A 24012-nucleotide genomic window follows, 5' to 3' on the forward strand; every position below is an offset into this window, starting at 1 on the left:
AGTGTTATGCTAGTAAATCCCATCTGCAGTTTGCAGATGGGGAAACAAGGCACAATGCTGACTTGTTCATAGAAAAGTCTGGGGCAGAGTCTGAAGCAGAAAGCCAGATCTCTTGGCTCCTGTGCTTCAACCACTTAGCAGAGAAGGCTGCTCTGCATGTGGCTGATGTGGAGAAGGCTGCATTTCAAACAGAAGAACTGTGACACATTTGGAGCAAGAGGGAGCTGGGTTACATGGGATTACTAGGCAGTCATGTCCCTGTTTTCATGTCAGTGTCATAAGGAATAAAAATTGAGGGAAGTTAAATCCCAGGGGTTGATATTTCGATCCTACTTTCCTATACTTTGCTTTCCTGTCATGGAAACGGGATCTCTGCTTCTTGAAGACTTCCTCAATCTGGCTGCTGGGGAGTTCGGTCCAACGTGGACCCCACTACGAAGCTGGGTTCTGCGTCGGACCCTGCAGCTGGAATCAGTTCTGTCATTCTGTGGCAGCACAGGCGGTTGTGTGGCAATGACTGCAGGGTCTCGTCCTGTTTCACGCCTGCGCCCATCACAGAATTGCCATAGAGCAGGCAGTCCCTGTTTGAGACTAAAATAGCAGGGATCTGGTTGCTCATGATCACTGGAGCAGGAAGAGCCGCAAATCAGCTGCATAGGAGCTGGGAGTGGAAAAGCTGAGGGAATGCAGGAGGGGTTCCTAGAGATGTGTAGGGGAAGTCCCGTCTGCACTTCACTCAGGGTACGTCTACACTACAGGATTATTCCGATTTTACATAAACCGGTTTTGTAAAACAGATTGTATAAAGTCGAGTGCACGCGGCCACACTAAGCACATTAATTCGGCGGTGTACGTCCACGGTCCGAGGCTAGCTTCGATTTCCGGAGCGTTGCACTGTGGGTAGCTATTCCGTAGCTATCCCATAATTCCCGCAGTCTCCCCCGCCCCTTGGAATTCTGGGTTGAGATCCCAGTGCCTGATGGGGCAAAATTCATAGTCGCGGGGTTCTGGGTAAATGTCGTCACTCATTCCTTCCTCCGGGAAAGCAACGGCAGACAATCATTTCACACCCTTTTTCCCTGGATTGCCCTGGCAGACACCATAGCATGGCAACCATGGAGCCTGTTTTGCCTTTTGTCACTGTCACCGTAGGTGTACTGGATGCCGCTGACAGAGGCGATACTGCAGCGCTACACAGCAGCGTTCATTTTCTTTTGCGTGATAGCAGAGATGGTTATCAGTCGTTCTGTACCGTCTGCTGCCATTGTAAATTGGTGATGAGATGACGGTTATCAGTCGTTCTATACCGTCTGCTGCTATTATGGGTGCCCCTGGCTGAGGTCAGCCGGGGGCGCAAAGGCAAAAATGGGAATGACTCCCTGAGTCAATCCCTCCTTTATAGTATCTAAAAATAGAGTCAGTCCTGTCTAGAATATGGGGCAAGTGAACTAGAGAACCAGTGTATCGGAGAACCAGAGAGCACAGCCACTCCATGTCAGATCCCTCAGAAATGATGAGCTGCATGCCATTCACGGGGGGGTGCCCCTGCAACAACCCCACCCGTTGCTTCCCCCTTCCCCCAACCTTCCAGGGCTACCGTGGCAGTGTCCTCCCCATTTGTGTCATGAAGTAATAAAGAATGCAGGAATAAGAAACACTGACTTGTTAGTGAGATAAAATGAGGGGGAGGCAGCCTCCAGCTGCTGTGAAAGTCCAGGCAGGACATTAAGCGGTGTGGGGGAGAGGAGCCCAGCATCCCGCTGCTATGATAGTCCAGGCAGTACAGAATCTTTTCTTTACACATGAAAGGGAGGGGGCTGATGGAGCTCAGCCCCCAGTTGTTAGGATGAAGACAGTTACCAGCCATTCTGTACCATCTACTGGGAATGACCGGGAATCATTCCTATTTTTACCCAGGCGCCCCCAGCCAGCCTCACCTGAGGCCAGCCAGGAGTACTCAGCAGCTATCAAGCATATTGTACCATCTGCCACCGGGGAGGGAAGAGGAGCGAATACTGCTCTTTACTGCCACAGCATCACATCTACCAGCAGCATTCAGTACACATAGGGTGACATTAAAAAAAGTCAAGAAACGATTTTTTTTCCCTTTTCTTTCACGTGGGGGGGAAGGGAGTAAATTGACGAACTATACCTTGAATCACGCTGGACAATGTGTTTGAACCTACAGGCATTGGAAGCTCAGCCAAGAATGCAAATACTTTTCGGAGACTGCTGTGGACTGTGGGATAGCTGGAGTCCTCAGTACCCCCTCCCTCCCTCCATGAGCGTCCATTTGATTCTTTGGCTTTCCGTTAACGCTTGTCACACAGCACTGTGTAGCTTGGAGATTTATTTCAAACACTTTGGCATTTTGTCTTCTGTAACGGAGCTGTGATAGAAGAGATTTGTCTCCCCATACAGCGATCAGATCCAGTATCTTCCATACGGTCCATGCTGGAGCTCTTTTTGGATTTGAGACTCCATCGCCACCCGTGCTGATCAGAGCTCCACGCTGGGCAAACAGGAAATGAAATTCAAAAGTTCGTGGGGCTTTTCCTGTCTACCTGGCCAGTGCATTCGAGTTCAGATTGCTGTCCAGAGTGGTCACAGTGGTGCACTGTGGGATACCTCCCGGAGGCCAATACCATCAATTTGCGGCCACACTAACCCTAATCCAATATGGTAATACTGATTTTAGCGCTACTCCTTTTGTTGGGGAGGAGTACAGAAACCGATTTAAAGAGCCTTTTATATCGATATAAAGGGCCTCTTAGTGTGGACGAGTGCGGCTTTAAATCGGTTTAACGCTGCTAAAATCAGTTTAAACGCGTAGTGTAGACCAGGCCTTAGTACATCCATAGCTGCCTTTCAGTAATGTAAAAGGTGTGGCGACTTGCATAAGGAAAGCACTTTTTCTGGTCAGTCTTCCCGTCTCTGCCTGAAACCCGGTTCTGTTTCATATGGTGCCAAGCGCATTGTCACTTGAGTTCATATGAGACCCGCCTCTTAAATAATCGTGTCACTGGGCAGAGGGGGTTGTCTGGTTTTGCAAGGGGCAAGGAGTACGTTTCAGCAGATACAGCACGAGTCTGAGGGGGTTTTAGTTTGTAAGTCCATGTTTTATTATTTGGGAGGCTTTCTATGATGATGGAGTCAGGCACATAATCACTGTTAATCCTGAATGATGGTGGGGAATCAGTTTTGCCGCGTGGTGCTAATTTAGCTTGGAGCGTTAATGGCACTGTTTGGCTTTCCCCTTAATCATAATAAATATTTGTCGGTCCACATCCACCGTCACCGTTTAGCATGCAGCATCAGATGCTTCAAGTGCAGTGAGGCATGCAAAGCCTTTCATTTTCCTGTAATAAACCATTAATATCACTTTTTGGCGCACACACAGCCCTTGCCACTGCACCAGGTAGGAAGCAGGGAATATGTTTCCCTCTGGGCAGAGGAGGAAAGGAGAGAGAGATATAGAGTTAATTTCATTCAAACCCCCCATTGTTACTGGAAACTTTTGTTCAGGGCTAGGAGGTGGCAAACTGCTCACACCCGTTTCTGGGAGGGGCTGGGAGAAAGAGGCCGGCCAGGTTGAGTTTTGTTGAAGGGTTGGTATCTGTAAATGGCAGTGTGCATGGCAAGTCCAATCCAGCTTTATAAAAAGGATATAAATAAAATATTGCCAGGTTGTCTCATTAAAGAAGAAAGATGAGGAAAGAGCACTGGGTGGGAGCTAACAGCCTGGCCCAGAGCTGGTGAGTAATGGAGAAAAATGATTTGCACCGATAAATGCTGTGCTCCTCTCAGGCTTTGGCTTATGGATAATAGATGGAGGTGCTGTGTGTGCACTTTTAGAAGTTGTGCCTGTTGTTTTTATGGATGAGGCTGTTGTGAGCAATCTCTGCCACTTTGCTGGATGGCTGGAGATTTGCTTGTAAAAGGAGGGGAAAGAAAAAATGGTCTCACATTTTTGTGTGCTGGTCAGAGCTGTGTTTGTGCTGCGAATGCAGTGGGGAGACATGCTTCTAATGCAACAGTTTTCACTTCTTTTTTTTTTATTTGCAGACCCCTAAAATTGTTGAATGCAGGTGCAGCCCCCTTTACAAATCTTAGACATAGTCTGTGGCCCCAAGGATGGAAACCACTGTTCTAGAGGGATAGAACAGAGCTATCCAGATTAGAAAAACTAAGTGTTAGCCCTTTGCCTTGTTGGGAGGAAGGATGACGTCATGGTTAAAGCATTGGAGTGGGACTCAGCAGATCTGGGTTTAGTTCCCACTGCTTCTAGTGACTCCCTGTGTGACCTTCAGCAAAGTGACTCATGCTAGGATTTTCAAAGGTGCTTAAAGAAGCTGGGTGTCCAGCTCCTTAGAAAATCCCAGCCTTAATTTAAAAAAAAAGTTCTGCCTCAGTTTCCCTGTCTGTGGAATGTAGATATGAACAATTTCTTTCTCCCCCTCTTTGTCTTGTCTATTGAGATTGCAAGCTGTCTGAAGCCTGTGTGTTTGTACAGCTCCTACACAATGTGGTCCTGATCTTGACTGGAACCTGCAGGTGGTATTGTAATAGAAACAATAATAAACATACCCTCTTTCTTCATTCCCATCACCACCAAAACCACTGTGCATCTCCTGGCTCTCTTTGGATGGGGATTTGGGGGTGAAGAAGGCAGGGAGAGAAGATGGAGTCAATTAATCTTTTGCGTAAGGATGCCCCGCCGTCCATCTTCAAACAAGTCACTGTTTGAGCTGCTTCCCATAACAGTCACTACATCATATGATACAAAGCAGTGTAGTAGCATAGCATTAAAATGAGGGCTCCTCTCCTAAAGAATCCTACTGGGAAGAGCTATTTATGGAAGGCACAACGGACAAATTAATTCATTACTTTTTGCACTGCTTCAGTCCTATGTATAAAGAGGGGAGGGGGAATTGCCTCTACTTTGAAGGGCAGCTGCTACCGATAGCCTTGTTCTAGTAAATAATTCAGTCTCGGGATGAGGCGCAGCACTAGGAACAGTGCAGAAGGGCTCAGCCTGCAGAGATACAGTGGCTGTCATTTAAACATTCAAGCGCTTGGAGGCCTCGGTACTGATTTGCACAAATGGGATCCTGCATTACATAATGCTAAATAACAATAGCCCATAAGCTAGGAACTGCATTCCAGCAGGAGGAAACTTGCAGTGTACATATTTTGAGTCTGTAGCTTTGCAGGAGGCAGCACTGCGATGTTCTGCTGCTGCAGCTTCACATCAAATCATTGCAAACCTCTTCTTCCCCTTTCTTGGCAGCAGAAAATAGAGCTGTTCAGATGTGGAGTAATGGCTTTCTGTACCCCTGGGATGGAACATTTACTCCTCTCTGTATCTCCAGTTTTCACTGGATTAGGGGTTGAATGTGATCTTACATATTCAGTGCATCCCTGTGTCAGGAAAACTGTTCTTGGCAGTGGAGTAAGTAAAGGGAGAGCTGTGCTTCAGGGTTAGAACTGGGCTCTGACTCTTGGCTGTCCGAGGGCGTCAGTAGGCTCCCTAGGCTGGCTGTGACTCATGGAGACAGGACCTACAATGCAGACATGGGAAGTAGGGAATTGGTTAGAAATTCTGATGGAACATTTTCCATCTGAGAACGCCTCTTCATCAGAAGTGAAACATTTCATGGAGACAGTTTGATTTCAGTGAAGTTGTGACCGAATCCAGGCAGGATTTCAGTGGAGTCTTGTTGTCTGCTTTCCTGCCCGCTTGCTTGCCTGGCTTCTCAGCAACCCACCTGGTGGGATGCCAGGGATTGGAAGCCCAGCTCCCAGGACCACAGCTCCTCAGCAGCCTGCACTCTTGGGCTTCCAGGGTGTGGGGCAGTGTGCCACATAGACTACTTTGGCTCCAGGGTTCCAATCCCTTTCATGGAGAATGTCTAAAGTTTGGGGGTTTGTCCTGAATCAGAACAAAGCCAAATTTCAAAATATAAAAATCCTCCCTGAAATAGAATAATTTCTTTGCCCAGCTCTGACAGAACACTTTGGAGCGAGAAGTAAAAGGCTGACAGTATGTAGTGGTGACGAAGGGAGATGTTCCATCACCTTGTCCGTTGGTATCATTTATCTATTCTGGCAGCAACTGAACATCAGGTGGAAATTGGTGTTGAATTGACTCTGTCAACCTGAGGCCACCAACACTGATGAAGCTATAGGATAATCCATCACTGCTAAAGCTGAGCCACTCCTCTTGCTGCAGGAAGTGATTGTTCCTGCCCTGAGACTTTCCAATCTAAATAGACAAAAGAGAGAGAGGCAGGATTATTATCCCTATTTACAGATGGGGAAACTGAGGCACAGACGGATCAAGTGACTTTTTCCTAAGGTCACACAGTGAATTTGTGACAGATCTAGGAAATGAGCTCAGCTTCATGAGCTGCAATCAAGACCATCCTTCCTCTCTGGGATCCTTTTGATAGAAGGGTGCGAGTTTGAGACTCCATCCCAAAGCTCCTCCTCCACCTTTGAAACCTCTCCGTTTCAGATTTAATCTTCATCTTGGGGCTCTTGTCTCAGAGGAAGAAATTTCTAACTGTCCTAAATCTAATTCATGAAAGAAGGGAAGAAAATAATTTCTTCCCTCCCACATCTCTGTCCAAGCGTGTGGATGTGAAATGATTCGTTTAATCTGATATAGGAAACATTGCCATTTTGGTCTAGAAACCCTCGAGGACATGAATAGCAGGTTCCTTACACCCTACTGATGTTGTGGCTTGATCACACTGTGCAGTCCCTTCCAACCCCGATAATCTTTGATTCTATGACCTTATGGTAAATGGCTTACATGCCTTTTATTTAACATGTTTCACCTCTGTTCATCAGAGGCACTTATCTTTCACTAGGATCTGTATCTAATGCTCATTTACTTCCTTTGTTTTAAGTCCACTGAGGTATTCCTGTCCCTCTCTGTATTTTGCTTTCATAAACTTCTCTACTGAAATATCACATCTGGCAATTTGGATGCTGCAGGCTGGAATCAGCTCTGGTCTGGTCTGTAAGACCCAGGCACACCCTGGTGAGCTACCCCACTGGAAATAAATAGAGGAAGAACTTGCACAGAATCTGGTAGGAATTGCCAAAATGCAAAAATTATCCAGCTAGGAATGAGCAAGACAGTGCAGATTAACCCAAGTCAGCCCTTCACCTGAAACATGTGCTTCAGTGACCTGTCACCATTTCTCCTCCTTGTGCTAGGCTGCCCTGTCTAGTGCATTTGGAAATGGAAGTGCTGAAACACTGAGAGAGGCAGGAAAAGGCAGAAATACTGTGGAAGAGGCTGTTCTGGTGAATTGTCTGTTATGATAAAGGTACACAGATGGACTCGTTTTAAAGAGATGAGTTTGTGTTTCCAAAATCAGAAGACTATTGTGTGTGAGGATGGTTAAACTGTTAAACTCTTGAGCCTCCAGAGTGTGTTGTGGCTGTGAATTCCACAGGCTAGCTCATAGCACTGGACAGGGGTATTTCCTCTCCCATCAGTTTGAACCTTGCTGCGTCTGCATGTTGTTGTATCACGCGGGAGGGTAAATAGAAGCACCGTTACTACCTTTTCTGCAGTTCGTTCTCATGTAGAACTCTCTCTCATGTCCCCATGGGCCCACGCACTGGGATAAACATCCAAATGTTCTGGTGACTTCAGTCAGAGATGAGCCCGCAACCTGCGGGGTTTGCCTGTCACCCTGCAGTTGTTGATAAACCGTTGTGAGGGGACTCCTGAGCCTTCAGAGCTGTCCACTCCACTCTGTCCTGACTGGTCCTTCTTGTCAGAGACAAGAGAATTACTCCTTTGAGATTGCGGCAGTTCAAGGGGCCCACAAAGCTGACAACTCGGGCTTGAAAGTCTTGCCCTGACATTATGTTGTTGGGGGATTTGAAAATGTTTGACAGACCCTGTTTGTAACCTCTAATGCTTCCTGACTGAGCAATGAGAGCAAGCCCTCTGGGGGTCCTGGCTTCCTGCCACCCACCTTTTGGAGTGGGGCTGGGCTCTCAGATCCTGTGTTCCGTGGACTCGTTGCAATTTCCAAGACCACTTCCCTAGCATGGAAAAATTCTCCTGATCCTGAAAATGTCAGTTTGCAGGAGCAGAGATCCTAGATTATGCTTTTACAGAGACTCTGAATACTTTTGGGTAGAGCTGGGTGAACCTTTTTTGCAAAAATGCAGATAAGGTGCCACTGGAACATTTAGGCCATGGCTACACTCACACTTTACAGCGCTGCAACTTTCGCGCTCAGGGGTGTGAAAAAACACACCCCTGAGCGCTGCAAGATACAGAGCTGTAAAGCCTCAGTGTAATCAGGGCGGCAACGCTGGGAGCGCGGCTCCCAGCGCTGCACGCTACACCCATAAAGGATGTGGTTTACATGCAGCGCTGGGAGAGCTCTCTCCCAGCGCTGCCGCTCCGACTACACTCACGCTTCAAAGCGCTGCCGGGGCAGCGCTTTGAAATTCCAAATGTAGCCATACCCTTAGTAAATTCATGCTGATTCTGCCAAATCATTTTTGGTCAAAAAAATCCTGAGAAAAATAGTTTAAAATAATAAAAATATTTCATTTCAACATTTTCTAAAGACAATGTTTCAATTTTTTGGGTTCAAACAAGTTTTTATGTCAACATTTCTCCTATTTTTGATTTTTTTAAATAAAATTATCTACAAATGGTTGAAATCCAATTGAAACGTTTTGGTTTTGTCTAAACATTCTTTGACCAAAAATAATTTTTTTAATTATTTTGCTGAAAATTTTGAAAAATGTTGATTTTGGTTCAACCCTAAACTAATTTTTTTAATTGTTTTTGGAATTGCCAGTGAACCAAAGACTATGATCCAGTTCTATTTGTGGTGGCACAAAGAACTCCTGGCTGAGCAGAGATAATTAACTTTAGCTTAGGCTCTAGAATTTTCCATTGCTTTTGATTCTAGACTTGACCCCCGGTTCTTGGCTAGGTCAGATCACTATTGATTTGTCAGCTGTCTGCAACTGTATAACATGGTTAAACAGCCTGTCTCCATGTGTTTAGTGCACACGAGCATTTATTTTAACAACATCTACACCTGCTCTGACAGATTGTCAGGAATCAACAATTTATAAATAATGCAGTTTTGTAATATGCTTTTGTAAGTTATTAAAGAGATCTTAATAAATATTTTATAACTAGAAATAGCCATTTTTAAAAGCCATTTTTAATATTAAAGAAGAAAACCATTTAAGTAGTTCAAACCCCAAATTTGCCGATATATGTAGGATAGATGTTCTCTCTGTTCTAAAAATGCAGTAGCTGTGTATGGAAGAGATGTGATGTCTCGGCTTTTTAGAGACCGGGCCGGCTCCAGGCACCAGCGAAGAAAGCAGGTGCCTGGGATGGCCAATGGAAAGGGACGGCATGTCCAGTTCTTCAGCGGCAATTCGGCGGTGGGTCCCTCAGTGCCTCTTGGAGCGAAGGACCCGCTGCCAAATTGCTGCTGAAGAATGAAGTGGCTCAGTAGAGCTGCCGCTGAAGTGCTGCCAGTCGCGGCTTTATTTCCTCCCTCCCCCTCCCCGCTTCGCCGCTTGGGGCGGCAAAAAAGCTGGAGCCGGCCCTGTTTAGAGAGGAGAGAGATTCTTGAAAGTTAATGTAGGTCAGACCTAAGAGAGGCTATCCCCGTAATTAAGTATCGGGGTAGCCGTGTTAGTCTGTAGCCCCAAAAACAACAAGGAATCTGGTGACACCTTAAAGACTAACAGATTTATTTGGGCATAAACTTTCATGGGTATTAATTTGGGCTTGAATAGGGACTGGGAGTGGCTGGCTCACTACAAAAACAGCTTTCCCTCTCCTGGAATTGACACTTGCTCATCAATGATTGGGAGTGGACTACATCGACCCTGATTGAATTGGCCCTGTCAGCAGTGGTTGTCCACTTGTGAGGTAACTCCTGTTCTCTTCATGTGTTAGTATAATAATGCCTGCATCTGTAATTTTCACTCCATGCATCTGAAAAGGTGAGTTTTTTACCCACAAAAGCTTATGCCCAAATAAATCTGTTAGTCTTTAAGGTGCCACCGGACTCCTGGTTATTCCAGTAATTGGATACCTTCTTTCTTTGTTTGCAGGGTTGATGCCAGGATATTAAAGACACAAGGTGGGTGAGGTAATATCTTTTATTGGAGCCACTTCTGCTGGTGAGAGAAACAAGTTTTCAAGCTACACAAGTGGTGTTAATGGGCCACTTCACCGGGAATGGGCCCTTGAAATATGTATTAACTGCTTATGCTAGATAATCTGTTCTGTCTTGACACCCTTGAGTACCTCTCCGAGCCCTGAAGAAGAGCGCTGTGTGGATCAAAAGCTTGTCTCTCTCACCAACAGAAGCTGGTGCAGTAAAAGATATTACCTCACCCACCTAGACCTTCTTTCTTGACATTTATTTTTTAAAAGCATGGTCTCGTCCCCCCACACCTCATCCCTCACACTGTCAATGGCCAGTCAGTAAGTGGTATCGCTTTCTTTGTGTAGGACCAGTGCCCTCTAGAGGCACAAAGCTTTCTTAGCCTAGAAAACTCTGTTATGTGCTGCATTAAGAGTGAGGATAGTCTAAGCCTCTCCTTAGGGAACTGTCCTATAGATTTTAATAGAAAATAGCTGTTCTCTGGGGGGTTGTGAAGCTTTCTAAAGAATTCTCTCCATGCTATAGAATGCTCCAAGCTTATATTTGAAATTTGATATTCATTTTTATAGTTCTAGATCAACCCTATTGGCTTCATCACTACTCAATTCTGTAGGACTTTTCCATATAACTTGGAACATTTTAGATTTCTTCAGTTGGTTTGCAGGGCACCCTGGGTGTCTTTAGGTTATCCAGCAAAGTTTATTCCCTCTCTGTTTTGGAAAGCTGTTGGGTTGGCATTGAGTTGGATGTGAAAGTGCTTTGCTGACCACAGCTGATGGGTCTAATGCACAGTATAAGCTTTAGGTTTTATCTGGTATACACCAGTTTTGTACTAGTGAAATAAAGATGCATCCAAACCAGCAAATGTTGATTAAATCAAAAGACACCTGAGAATAGTTCCTGCCTGTCACCATCTTTCTCCTTGTGCTCATTGTGACCCACTACTTGGTTTGCTGCCATGATCATTGCTGCACTAGAGGGACCCCTAAAAAGTGGGACTATATGTATCAGGAGCAGCAAAATATGTACTGGAAATAACAGAATGAAGCAAAGACAAGGCTTAGTTCATATATTGGAGTCCTGTCAAATATCAGTCATGTGACGTAACATGTAAGGATCAATATGAATGTCCCTAAGGCATATCCTCCCTATTTCAGTCTCAGGATATTAATGTCCCCTATCTTCATTGGCCAAAGATAAGCAGCCCTGCTTATACTATTTAACTGTACTTTTACCTACCTGTGCTGTTTGGTTTCTTTTTGTCTGCACCCAGAGACAGGACATAGTCTGCTCTTGGACGCTTGTAAATCCAGAGGTACTCCACTGGAGTTGTTCCACTCTTACAACACTCCAAGATTTGCTTCTGACTGAGAATATTAAGAAAATAGAAGGGAAAAGCATGTTTCCCTCTGCTGTAATGTTTTGTCATGGGTCTTTTTTGGTACTTCGTGTTGTTTATGTAAAAGCTATTTATGAAGAAAAATGTCTCTCCTGTTGATGTCCATTTAGAGGCATCTTTCTGCTTTTTAAGGATGAGATATTTTTATTAGCAATTTTTATAGTGAATGCTTGATACAGGAGGATAATCTTTCATTGTACATGAATAATGGAGTGTGGCAGTCTTTGGAAATGCAGATTGGAACTATGTAGGAAAAGGTGTTTAGCAATCGACTTTGTTGGATTTTATTAGCGTTCTGTATAAATTGTTTATAAATGACTTCAGCTTCCATAGCTGAATGCACACAGTTAATGATGATGCCAGGTGAGCAGCATTGTCAGAGACACAGAGCTTTTTTTCTGGCTCCAGCACAAAGCAACTGGAGCGTGAAATATACACAGATGACTTTTTTTCTTTCGAGCAAACAGAATTTGTTTTCCATTATAAAGTGCATTTAAAAATTTGGGCTTTTTGTGTAAGAAAAAAGTGTCTATTCTGTTATTTCGCATTTTTAATTTTGTAATAACAGTTATTTATAAAAATGTACTCAGCCCACTGACTAAGCTGCATGAACTTGAAGCACTGCCACTTTAGAATTTATAATTAGCCACAAAGGGCTTAGGGAAGGTTATTACATGCAAATTAGAAATGTTCTAGACAGGTTACTTAGTAAGCATCTTGGAACTAAAGCTAAGCTAGGCTTAGAAACAGAACTCTGCTTCCCAAGTCTTGTTAGGGCTTGAGTTTGTGCATAGTTTTAAACCTAGCTGGTTTTGCAATGTATCGTGGAGTGTAGTCCAGGTCCGGGACTGCACTAGGCAGAACAGGCTGTGTTGAGCCAATCAGTGAGACAGAGAACCCCAGGTTCTTGTCTGCATCCAGTGGCCTCAGTGAAGAACCTCCCTTTAGAGTCATAAGAAAATTCTTTTCCTTACTGTGAGGTATTCTATCATTACACCTCTTAGCAAAAATACAGCCACTCAAACAATAAGCAGAATTGTTTGACCTAATCCTGTTAATCCTAAAGAGTAGACAGCTCAGCTATTGTGAGAGAAGTAAATCCGAGCGGTGTCTGCCTTGCAAAACAATCGAATACTGGTGCATGACAAACAGTTTGTCGCCCAGTTTTTGCCACAGTGAACAACATAATGAAGTTACCAGAGACTGGTGCATGGGTACTTTATGTGATTCTAGTGAAAGTGCCCATGGACTGTGACTACGCCAGCAGAAAAGAGCAGTTAATAAGATCATGCTGCTGACTTCAAAGGTATTGCGTTGAACTGGTAGAGGAGATGTTGGTATAAATCTGAGTTATGTTGAGGTTTTAGGATGAATTTTTCAAACTTCTGGATGTATTTCAGAGTGGTTCTCTGCAGCACTGCTGTCCTGTCTGCTATCCTTTCATAGTCTCTCTTGCTCTCTTCTTGCTGTAGAACAAACTTGAGGATGAAGTGGAATCTGGGGAAGACTCAAGCACCAACAAACGGTACAGCCGATCACTGATGGGCAGCTTTTCCAAACGCAAGGTTAGTCTCTCAACGGATAACTTGCACTGGGTAGCAGAAGAAGCACTAAGCCCCCAGATGTGGGGAGGGAGGAGAGGGGAGAGAGAGAAGGAAGATATAATACACACAGTCTGACAGAGTCCCACTCCAATGGCCAGGCAGGCAAGATGACCAGTCGCCTTTATTCTTAACAACTTGCTTAAATTCACATCAAATGCTGACAATCTCCAGCTATCAGATCCAACCTGAAAAGCAGTAAGGTTAATTTAAACTCTCGTAGAGCAGTATATTGCAATGTGACTTCGAGTAACAATGGAACAAGCGAATCCTTTTCTCACGCCCTCTCTGATCATAGTAATCATAGTAGCCCCAATAATAATTCCCCTTTAGACAGCACCTTTCATGCTAGCGTCTCTAGTCCCATTATGAAAGGCTCTAACCCCGGGCTGTTTCGTCCATGTGTGCACAGATCAGTTTTGGCATAGTGCAGTCTCTTGTAGTAAAAGGTTACCATTTCCCATTCCTTGGAGGAAACATGCTCCTTGAAAGAATGAAGCAGAATTGCACGGGGCAGCCTGATCAGCTAGTCTGATGGGTGTGGCTTTAAAATCTAGCTGGCCTGGATCAACTCCTGTGCCAGAATTTTCAAAGATGACTAAAATTCTTCACCAAATGCGTGCTCAAAATCTGGGCCCCTTTTAAAGTTCCTCAAGTTGGGCACCCATAAATCTCTAGTCACTTTTGAAAATCTGGGTCCAGAATTATTTGCCACCATATGCAATTGCACCACCAACATGGCTTGCTTGCATGTGAGTGGTTAAGCCCAGACTAGCTGATCCATCCTCTGGCAAAGGCTTCGCCCTTTTATCACCCTTTTCTTTTTCTAGTCCCGCCTAGAATTTTGTAGACATCTGTTTCGTTGCTCCCCTGCATACAACTTTTCAGAAAAAATCCTAGGAAGTTTGCTCTGCTCTGCTCGTAGCACTCAGGCACACATGACTAAATCTGTTTTTGTTTTTCACACACACCACCCTTTAAATGTTTATATAAACCTCTGCTGAACAGTGATGCATGTTTTGTACCATGGCTTTGTTTCCTTTATGCAGAAAAAAGGAAGCAAATTGAAAAAGGCATCCAGCCTGGAAGAAGGTGAAGATGACCTAGACTATCAAGGAAACTTAGCCAGGGGCGCAATGCATTATAGCAGGTTGGTAACAAGGAATCCTGGCAATTTAGTGCTCTACAAAGGTGTGTACACAAGTGTAGGAAGTTTGGGAGCTATAACCATATGATGGGAAGCCCATGTAAAGGTAGATCCAAAATGTTTGTGGCTCCATCATCAGATTATTCTCCTGATATGGCTCTTTCTAATTTGTCAGTGAACGACTGAGCCAGACGTGTTGTTCAGACCTGGCTTGAGGTTTCGCTACTTCTCCCAGCTCTAGTGTGAAGATGTCTTTTAAATTGGTGTAGCATTTTAGCGCTGTAGCACAGGGGGGTTGTGGTGAGCGCACGAAGCCCATGGCTGTTTAATTTGTTAAATGGCATTGCACCAAAGAGTCAAAGTACTGCTTTGATTTTGCTTTTGAAAATCAGCCCTTCAAAACACCTGAAGCCAAAGATTTTTTTATGAGATTGTCTGATAGGTTCCAGACACTGGAAGCAAGAGGTCAGATGGAAATCAGGTTGGGATGCTTAGGAGATATTTATTGGGGCTACCAGGAGAGCTGAATGGAGGGCAGAAGAGGGTGTGTTGGAAAAATGCCAGTGGAGCAGCCAGCAGCATTGTCAGAGAGCTCCATGCTGAGATCATAAGCCCACTCGACACATTGTGGTGTTAATCTGAAGCAAATGGGAAGGATCAGGGCACCAAATTCTTTGATATTTAAAATATATGTCCTTTAAGGGACTATCCTATGATATCAGCTGGAGGTGAAAAAGACCTTTTAAAGGGAAAGTCCACAGTTCAACCTCCTGCCTGGCAGCATAGAGTATCTGCAACATATCAGATCTTAAATTATAACTCTTAGCCAGAAGTTCAAGTCTTTTCCTGGCCATTAACATACAAGAAGATGAGGCTCTTTGGCCCAAATTTTAAAAGATATTTAGGCATTGCTGTGTTCAGTGTTGTGATGCCAAAGTCTCATCTTCCAAAGGGATTTAGGTGCTCAGGAGCCAACAGCCCATTGACAGTCTTTCTGGGTGCTTCCAGTGCTGGTTTAACCAGAAGCCTGTACTGTTACAATGAGTCTTCATGTGGTGTCCCTACAACTATGGCATAAGAAAATAAGAATGGCCATACAGGGTCAGACCAAAGGTCCATCTAGCCCAGTATTCCGTCTTCCGACAGTGGCCAGTGCCAGGTGCCCAGAGGGAATGAACAGAATGGGCATGGCAGCGCTCCTTATTAGAAGAGACTCCTCCCTGTATTTCATTACCCTGCCAATTATTTAAAAAAACTAAAGTTTTGGGGGGTGGGGAGGAATTCGCCCCTTGATCAGTTTATGGGAAACGGTTTGTTTTATTCACCCAGGATGAGCAGACAGAAGAAAACAATGAAGCTTTCCCGGGCTCTCTCTGACCTGGTGAAGTATACAAAGTCTGTTGGGATCCATGATGTTGAAACTGAAAGTAGGTTGAACTCACTGCTGTGCATAGAGCTTGGAAACTGGCACGGAAGGTTTATGTTCTTGCACCTAATTTTGATTATAAACGCTTTAGTCCAAGAGGAATTTGACAGTAGAGCTGCATGCAATAAATCTGTGTCATTTCAAAGTGGCCAGTCATCATTTGTTAAGATTTGGAGTCTGCAACGTGAATCTGGATTTGTGCAGGAACTTCATTAAAGTGGATAAAAATAACCACATGATGTAGGAACCCGTTGGCTACTGCCAATTGCTAGAAAGGCTGCTATGTGACAGTTTACACTTTAAGAAGCAGGACAATTCTGAAAGGACATTTATGCTGCTCCCAACTAGAATTTGGTGTTTTGGAGAGGAATCATTACATAAGAAATTTTAATCTTCATTACAAAGCAATAGGAAAATCTTCAGAACTTTGGCTAAGTATATGAAAATTCAGGTGCTGCTTCAAAACAGTTGATTCTGCAAAATGCAACTGCCTGGGGATTTTAGCCCTCCTTGTATGTTTTCTGCACCTGATCCTGAGCAGAACCAGGAAGTCCACATGTCACCTATAGCAGAGAGAAATATTGAGGGATTAGGGGATTTAAACTTTCCTCAAGCCATCCCCAAACCTAAAAGATTTAGGTCCAGTTCTGAGTGATGGTTGAGATCACTTATTGTACCTGACCTGGATTTCCCACCTCTAACTCTTCCATGCATGAAACAAAATGTGGTGATGGAGAGAGAAAACCATATCTGATCAGGTTGTGTTTTCAAGAGAATTATTAGTAACTGATGGGCTGTTGTTGGAGGTATTTGTTTTTAAGGGGAAGTCATCCCCTTCTAACTTTCTTCTCTCCTTGCAGTCTCTTCCAGTTGGCAGGTCTCATCTTTCAGCGAGACAAAGGCCCACCAGATACTCCAGCAAAAGCCAGCACAATATCTACGTTTCAACCAACACCAGTTGTCCCGCATCTACCCGTCTTCCTATCGTGTAGATTCCAGCAATTACAATCCCCAGCCCTTCTGGAACGCTGGCTGCCAGATGGGTAAGCAAAAAGGACGTGCTATTTTATTTTATTTTTTTTAACTAGGTGGAAATCTCATGCATGAATGGGGTCCCAGAATCTTTCTTTAAAAGAGAGGCTGAACAGAAAGCCCCAGCAAAGACCCCTGGGTTACCTGATCATCCAGCTCTCTTGACATCTGGGTCTTTGGTACCTGGGGTATTGTCTGTGTCTCTAGGGTAGGAAGCCTTGAGTATGCATATGCCTAGTGGCAACTGGTGGCTGAGACATGGAAAGCAATGCCCTCCTGCCCACATGCAAGAAACCCTACAGACAGGAGGAAAAACTCTTCTTGGGAGTCTCTGTCCCTGGAGCTATGTTATCTTCGGTTTATAAGGAGAAGAGAGTCCCTGTTCCAACATCTCTGTCTCTCTGTCACCAGAGAACAAAGTTTAAAACATGCATAGGTTTTCTTTCCTGTGAATGCTCTCAACAGACTTAATGTCATTGCGTCCTTCTTTGCAACAGTTGCATTAAACTATCAGTCAGAGGGGAGAATGCTGCAGCTGAACCGGGCCAAGTTCAATGCCAATGGGAATTGTGGCTATATCCTCAAACCGAAGTGCATGTGTCAAGGTAAGGAAAAGCCAGCCAGTGAGGACTGCAGAGGGAGATGAAGGTTCCTGGGGGTGGGAACGATACTTTATACGGGAAAGATGCGTGGCACTACTATGCTTTGTGGGATGTGCCAGCAAACGATGGGAATGGAAGCAGTAGAGTCAGTAACTCGTTATGTTTGGGCTTGATTTTTCCAGCGGTTTCCGAAGTTGTGCGAGTGGTAGGGGAGTGTACGTGTACAGTACGTGTACAGCTGCTGGGCGCTTTCCTCCAGCTTTAGGAAGCCCTTTGAAACTTCAGGCCTTACCCTGCTCTTACACTGGCGTGAGCACCATTGACATCAGTGAAATTGTTCCTGAATTACACTGGTGCAAGTGAGAGCAGGTTTGGCCCAGTATCCCCAAGTGTCTCTGAAGGCCTTGGGATGGATTAATTTTCCTGCAATACATGCACCATATTCGTTATTACTTCTTGAAAGTAGAGACTGCGTGTAGTGTCACGTGGGCTGTGTGTAACTATAGGCACATGAAACGTCATCTAAGGTAGTCACAGATAAGTGAAAGCTAAATGAGGCCCATGTCTCTCCCCACACACGAGAAAGACTCATCCTCTCTACAGCGTCCAGATTTCCATCGGCTGGGGTTGTGAAGGTTTTCCCCTGAATGGAGTTTGGATTGTATTGCTCCAGGGACGGTGTCTTAGTATGCATGACTGCAGCAAGGAACCTACACACCCACCACTACACACTAACCACTGCTCGCATCCACAGTGATAGAGGGGTTGGGCTCAGTATATCAAATATCCCTTTCCTGGATCTCTATAAGGCTTTCACTCTGTAAGGCACCATCTTCTCCCCTTCAGCCCAGCCAGGTCAGGCAAGAATTCACAAACCCCCACAGCACTGTCCTTATTCTAAATTGAGATTCGTTAAAGAGAATCAGCTGACAGGTAAATGTAAGTTGGGCAGGCTCTGCAGCCTCGAGGGGTGACAAATTGCTCTCCATCTAAATCCACAAAACATAGCACAGGGAACCAAACGTCATCCTACTGGAGAGATTCCGTAGTAAATAAAGCTAGCATAGCATTGACGGGTATCCAAAGTGGTGCAAGGATTGGGACCCAGCCCTCACAGGAGACACATCTCTTGGTCCTGCTGTATGTGGGTTTATATAATTGTTTGTCATAATAATCATCAGACTTTGGGGTGGGGTTTTCAAAACTACTTGAGTGATGTAGGAGCCACAAGTCCTATTGAAAGTCAGCAGGACTTGGGTTTCTAAGTAACGGAGGGAATGTCTACACCACAGTTAAAAACCTGTGGCTGGACTGCAACAGCTGACCCAGGCTCGCGGGGCTTGGACAAAGGGGCTGTTTAATTGCAGTGTAGACATTCAGGATCAGTCTGGAGCCCGGGCTCTATGACCCTGCTAGGTGGGAGGGTCCCAGGGGTCAGGCTGCAGCCCAGGCCAGAATGTCTACCCTGCAATTAAACAGCCCTTGTGTGAAATCCACCACACAAAGTTATGGGTTGTTCAGATCCAACTTTCGGTTTGGCCCCACCTCTCAGTGCCATCAGATCAGTAACCTACTACCTGGTGATTAATTTGGTAACATGCAATGTTTGCATCTAAAGCTCTTCCCAATGGCCTTTGTAAGCAATTAACTTGTCCTTGGTGTTCCCTATGCTGAAAAGTATCCAAAATGCTGTGCCAGTGTGTTACCTGCTTGTAAAGATGTTAATGACTATGGTGCATTTTTGGATGTTTGTACCTATAGGTGCTTGAGGGGACTGGGTGGGGCACCTTCCTAAGTACAGTTTGTAACAACTGGTTGTAGAGTCAAATACACTGGGAAAAGAGAGAGGAAGAACTTGAGGAAAATGTCACCATCCATAAAATAGTGCCAGTCCTCCTTTATGTTGATTCTTGCCCCCACAGGTGTCTTTAACCCAAATTCTGAAGACCCGCTCCCCAATCAGTTGAAGAAGCAGCTGGTGTTGAGGATAATCAGCGGGCAACAGCTACCGAAGCCCCGGGACTCCATGCTGGGAGACAGAGGAGAGGTGGGGAATGCTGAGCGGGGAATGAGGCTCTCATATCTGAGAGTGTCTGTTTGGGAGCTGCTCTGGACAAGGCCTTAACTTTTTGCATTTGTTTCTATGGGAAACACTGAGCTTCACTTTGAATATATCATGCAGCTCATTAGCTTCCAAGAGCACCAGGTGCCTTTCCTCCCTTAAGCATTGTAGAGCTAGTCTGTTTTGCTTTATTCTCATATGGTGCCTCTAGGATGTGTAGGAAAAGCCAAGATGCTCAATCACTGTGATGGGTCCCTATTCACTGCAGCGCACTTAAACTCCCAGACAGAGCCAGCAAAACCCTGCGTCCCCTAAAAGTGCACAGAACTGCTGAGCTCGTCAGCAAGACAAATGAAGCTACTTGAGGGTCCCTCTTGTCCTCTGCCTGTGTGAATGCTATTCCCAGCCTCCCACTCCCCAGCACAGCGCATTGTGTGCCTTCTCTGCTCACCCCCTCTTTGGTTTGGTTTGGCTTAGTGTGTGTGTGTATTTTGTGGCAGTTTATTTTGTTCTTTGAAAGCCTCTGGCAACTCTGATTGAAGCAGAATCAGCCAGCCTGTAATGAGCAAAAAATTTAGCCTCTTGACAGTGTTGGGGCTTTTTATTTCTTCTGCTGCTCTGAATTGAAGCTTGTGGAGTGTGGCCAGTGTGCCTTTATTAATTAAACTTTAGTCTTCAGGAAAGACGAACACCGAACAATTGGCTCCAAGTAAGACTTCCCCTGGAACCTTTAGCCCATTAGAATTAGAACTAGAACGGAACCTCTGAGTGGTTCTGAAATGCTTGGATTTGGCACGAATACTTTGAAATACTCTTTCCCTGAATGCTTAGTGTTGAGAGATGGATCAGTCTGGAATGGCTGTCATAATCCAGGTGCGAGGCTGGAATGGCTTTCATATTCCAAAAGAAGATTCTGGCCAGAAGCAGCAGGATGGTGTGCGGTTGAATTGTTGGGTTGTTGCTTTCCACAAACTCCCTGTTGGGCAAGTCACATAATCTCCCTGTGCCTCAGGTCCCTGTCTGTGAAGCGGGGATAATAGTCTCCCTTTTTCCCGCCTTTTGTCTGTCTTGTGTGCAGAGAGTGAAAGCTCTTTGGGATAGGGACTGTCTCTGCATCTGTGTAGCACCTAGCACAATGGGGCCTTGATCTCAGTTGCAGCCTCTAGGTGCTCCTGTAGTACAAACGGTATTTATTGGTGGGATGGGAGGAGCTGCTAATATTGAAAGATTAATGGGCCATGGGCTCCACGTAGAAAATAATGAGTCAACATCTTTCTTTCACTTCCCTTTTTAATTGCCAAGGGCACTTAGGCTGTGCACAGATTGTCTTCTCCTCGGAGAGAATGTTCATCTCCTTTCTCTCCTGCCTGTGTATTCCCCGCCCTCAAGTGAGGCAAACCTCACTTTGTGACATCACAGTTAGATTTTCTGGAGGGGTTTGTGGTGTCCCAAGCAGAGGGTGGTGACAAGTGGGTCCTTTTGGCAGGGATAGTTTCCTAATAAAGTTTTAAAAATAAAACAGAGAAAAGGTTGAGGGTGGAGAAAAGCAAAAAATAATGAGCGGGTGTTGCCCCAAAACTCCAGATTCCAACACCCGTGATGGTCATTATATCTGGTAGAAATCTGCTTTTTCTAGCAGCAAATAGTTCTGTCAGAAAATTTTCGACTAACTCTAATCTTTAAGGATCCCAGTTTCACAGCTCACGTCAATCTTTACACAGTGCATTGTCCTGAAATATAGCAGGGCGTCAAGGCTTTCACTGAAACGTTAAGAATTTTAAAATTCCAGTTTGAATGGAATGGAACAGCTCCACAAGCCTGAGTCAGCTGGCACGGGCCAGCTGTGGGTGTTTAACTGCAGCATAGACATACCCTAAATGACTTAGAAACACCATTGACCCATGTGCCCTAAAGTCCCTTAGGCCTGACCTACCCTAAAGTTCGGTTGACCTAGCTACGTTGCTCAGGGCATGGAAAAACACCCACCCCTGCCCAATGTAGCTAAGCCCACCTAACTTCCCTGTGCAGACAGTGCTGGGTCAATGAAAGAATTCTTCCGTTGACCTAGCTACTGTCTCTCAAAGAGGTAGATTAACTACAGGGATGGGAGAACCCCTCCCATTGGCACAGGTAATGTCTCCAGTGACATGCTGCAGCTGCGCTGCTGTAGAATTTCAAATGCAAACAAGCCCTTAGCTGCTTTCGGAAACTCCACCCTTTATTTTATTGGCCAGATGGTAGGACCTAGAGGCCCCAATCAATTATATGGGCCTCGTTCTGCTAGGTACTATATACATGTTGTGAAAAGAGAGGCCCTGCCCCAGAGCCTTTTGCAGAATACAGTTATATGAACAAGGATCATATATACTGAATATTCAGCTTTCTTGCAAGCAGTAAGGAAGGGAGCTAAGACGCTTGTGTTTTTCTGCAGTGACAAAGTATCCCCTGTGCTGAAGATTTGTTTTCTGCTGAACACCAAAACTCTGGCATTCAACCATTACTCAGTCCAGCCACTCTGTGGTTTTGTTTGTTTGTTTTGTCATCCCAGTTTAGTTGGTCTCAGATTTGAGATGCTTCCTTATCGTTTTTGTCAGTTTTGTGGGCAGCAATTACTTGAAAGGCTCTTCCCCTTCCTGGGACTGTATTGACTGGTGGTTGTACACGCTCTGTGTTCAGCATACACTGACTGAAAGCAGTAGCAAGCTTTCCTAGGCTCTAACTAATTGCTGAGTTACTATTTTTCATCTCCACTATTGTTAATTTTAGTTTGTAGAGGTCCCAACTGAGATCACGGCTCCATTGTTCTAGGCAGGTATAAACACCCAGCAAGACACATGCCCTGTCATGAAGATCTTAAGTCTAAACAGATAGCAGGAGTGGGAACGGAGGCACAGAGAGCAGTAGTAATTTGCCCACAGTCAGAGACTTGAACAGAACCTGCATGTCCTGAGTCATAGTCCATTGTTTTATCCACTGGACCAGGCTGCTTCCTTAGTCACCCAGATCTTCCACGACCAGACGTTCCCTGCACTCGCTCAGTTTATGTTGTCTTGCAAGTTGTCTCTTTACAACTGATTTGCAATGGTGACCACCCTGAAGACATTTTTAAAGCTTCTGTTTAGACGTACACTGAGATGAAAGATATTCAAACAGAGAGAACTGTTAACTTGCTGTTAGCTGTAACACCCATTTTGAATCAATGGGGAAGTGGTCACATGATGATGATGATGAAGGTTATTATATTTTTTTAATGTGATATAGTCCTGCATCTTTTAGCAGCAAAGCAGCAAGTTACCCATGTCACCCTTCCTGTTTCATCTGCAATAGCGTGTGATGCCCGTGTGGTGAAGATAAGGATATTACTTGATTTCTCTCTTGTTTTCATTTTTTAAAATATTCTTTCCTTTCTCGTTTCCAGATTATAGATCCATTTGTAGAGGTAGAGATCATAGGGTTACCAGTGGACTGCTACAAAGAGCAAACTAGAGTAGTTGATGATAATGGTAAGTCCGTGGTTTGGGTGTTTGTTTGTTTTTTGTTTCACTTTTGCCATCTCGTACACACTTGGACATGACGTTCGAAGGGTCATTTTGTCACATGGAGGTAAAATGGGCCAAACTTGGGACCCATTGCAGCAAAACATTTAGCACATGCTTAAATGTTGTTAACTTCAATGAGAATGACACACGTTCCTATGTGTTTTGCTGAATCGGGGCCTAGGTAAGGGAGTGTTGTGTAATTACAGTCTTGATGCAATGAGATCAGACACACAGATCAATCTGTTTATTTATATCACACTCCTCTTCATTAGAGAAGGGTAGTGGTCACAACAGGAGACTGGAAGCCAGCAGACCAGACTTCTCAGGTCTATCACTCCTTGTTCTGGCATTCGGTGGACCTTCGGAGAAGATAAAAATGTTTGAGAGACATTAAAATCCTGTGTTTCTTACACCACTGCAGCTCCCACTGATAGGAGTGGGAGTTCCGAATGTGTAAGGAATACAGAACCAAAGCCTTTATGGTCGATTAGAGTGACCATTATTATGTAGGAATTGATGTATCTTCAGAACAACATAGAAAGGACTGAAAGGGTTTCTGGTCCATCGTTGGGGTTGTTTGGTGCTACTGCAGTATAAATAACAAAAGCTGATTCTCCAATTCCCAGGTTTCAATCCAATGTGGGAGGAGACTCTGGTGTTCACAGTGCACATGCCAGAGATTGCACTGGTTCGCTTTCTGGTGTGGGATCATGATCCAATTGGGCGGGATTTCATTGGCCAGAGGACGATAGCTTTTGCCAGCATGATGCCAGGTAAGGCCGTGCTCTCTGTTTGATGACATACAGGATCGATTGGCTGAGGCCTTGTTCTATAAAATTCCTTTTTTGTGACAAGGAAAATATCTCCCAGTGTAGCTTTACCATGTGTGCACACAAATGTGCATCTGCATTGGGGAGTTGTTGTGAGCTGGTGGCTAGAGCAGGAGACTGGGTAGTCAGGACTCCTGGGTTCTGTACCCACATCTACCACTGACTCATCGTGTGACCATGACCAAGTCAC

General features: G+C 44.8%; 1 protein-coding gene across 6 annotated transcripts in view; it reads left to right on the forward strand.

The window, feature by feature from the left end:
• PLCH2 (phospholipase C eta 2) overlaps positions 1-24012 on the forward strand; it is a 323217-nt gene that overhangs the window by 277250 nt on the left and 21955 nt on the right. For all 6 annotated transcript variants that reach the window (XM_030537215.1, XM_030537214.1, XM_030537218.1 and 3 more), the window contains 8 exons: positions 13056-13148; positions 14234-14334; positions 15661-15758; positions 16618-16800; positions 17287-17394; positions 19314-19438; positions 22872-22956; positions 23619-23765. In XM_030537215.1, coding sequence (XP_030393075.1) covers positions 13056-13148; positions 14234-14334; positions 15661-15758; positions 16618-16800; positions 17287-17394; positions 19314-19438; positions 22872-22956; positions 23619-23765 — 940 coding nt within the window. The remainder of the gene's footprint in view (positions 1-13055; positions 13149-14233; positions 14335-15660; positions 15759-16617; positions 16801-17286; positions 17395-19313; positions 19439-22871; positions 22957-23618; positions 23766-24012) is intronic.

The sequence above is a fragment of the Gopherus evgoodei genome, chromosome 18 (genome assembly GCF_007399415.2).
Source record: "Gopherus evgoodei ecotype Sinaloan lineage chromosome 18, rGopEvg1_v1.p, whole genome shotgun sequence".
NCBI lineage: Eukaryota > Metazoa > Chordata > Testudines > Testudinidae > Gopherus > Gopherus evgoodei.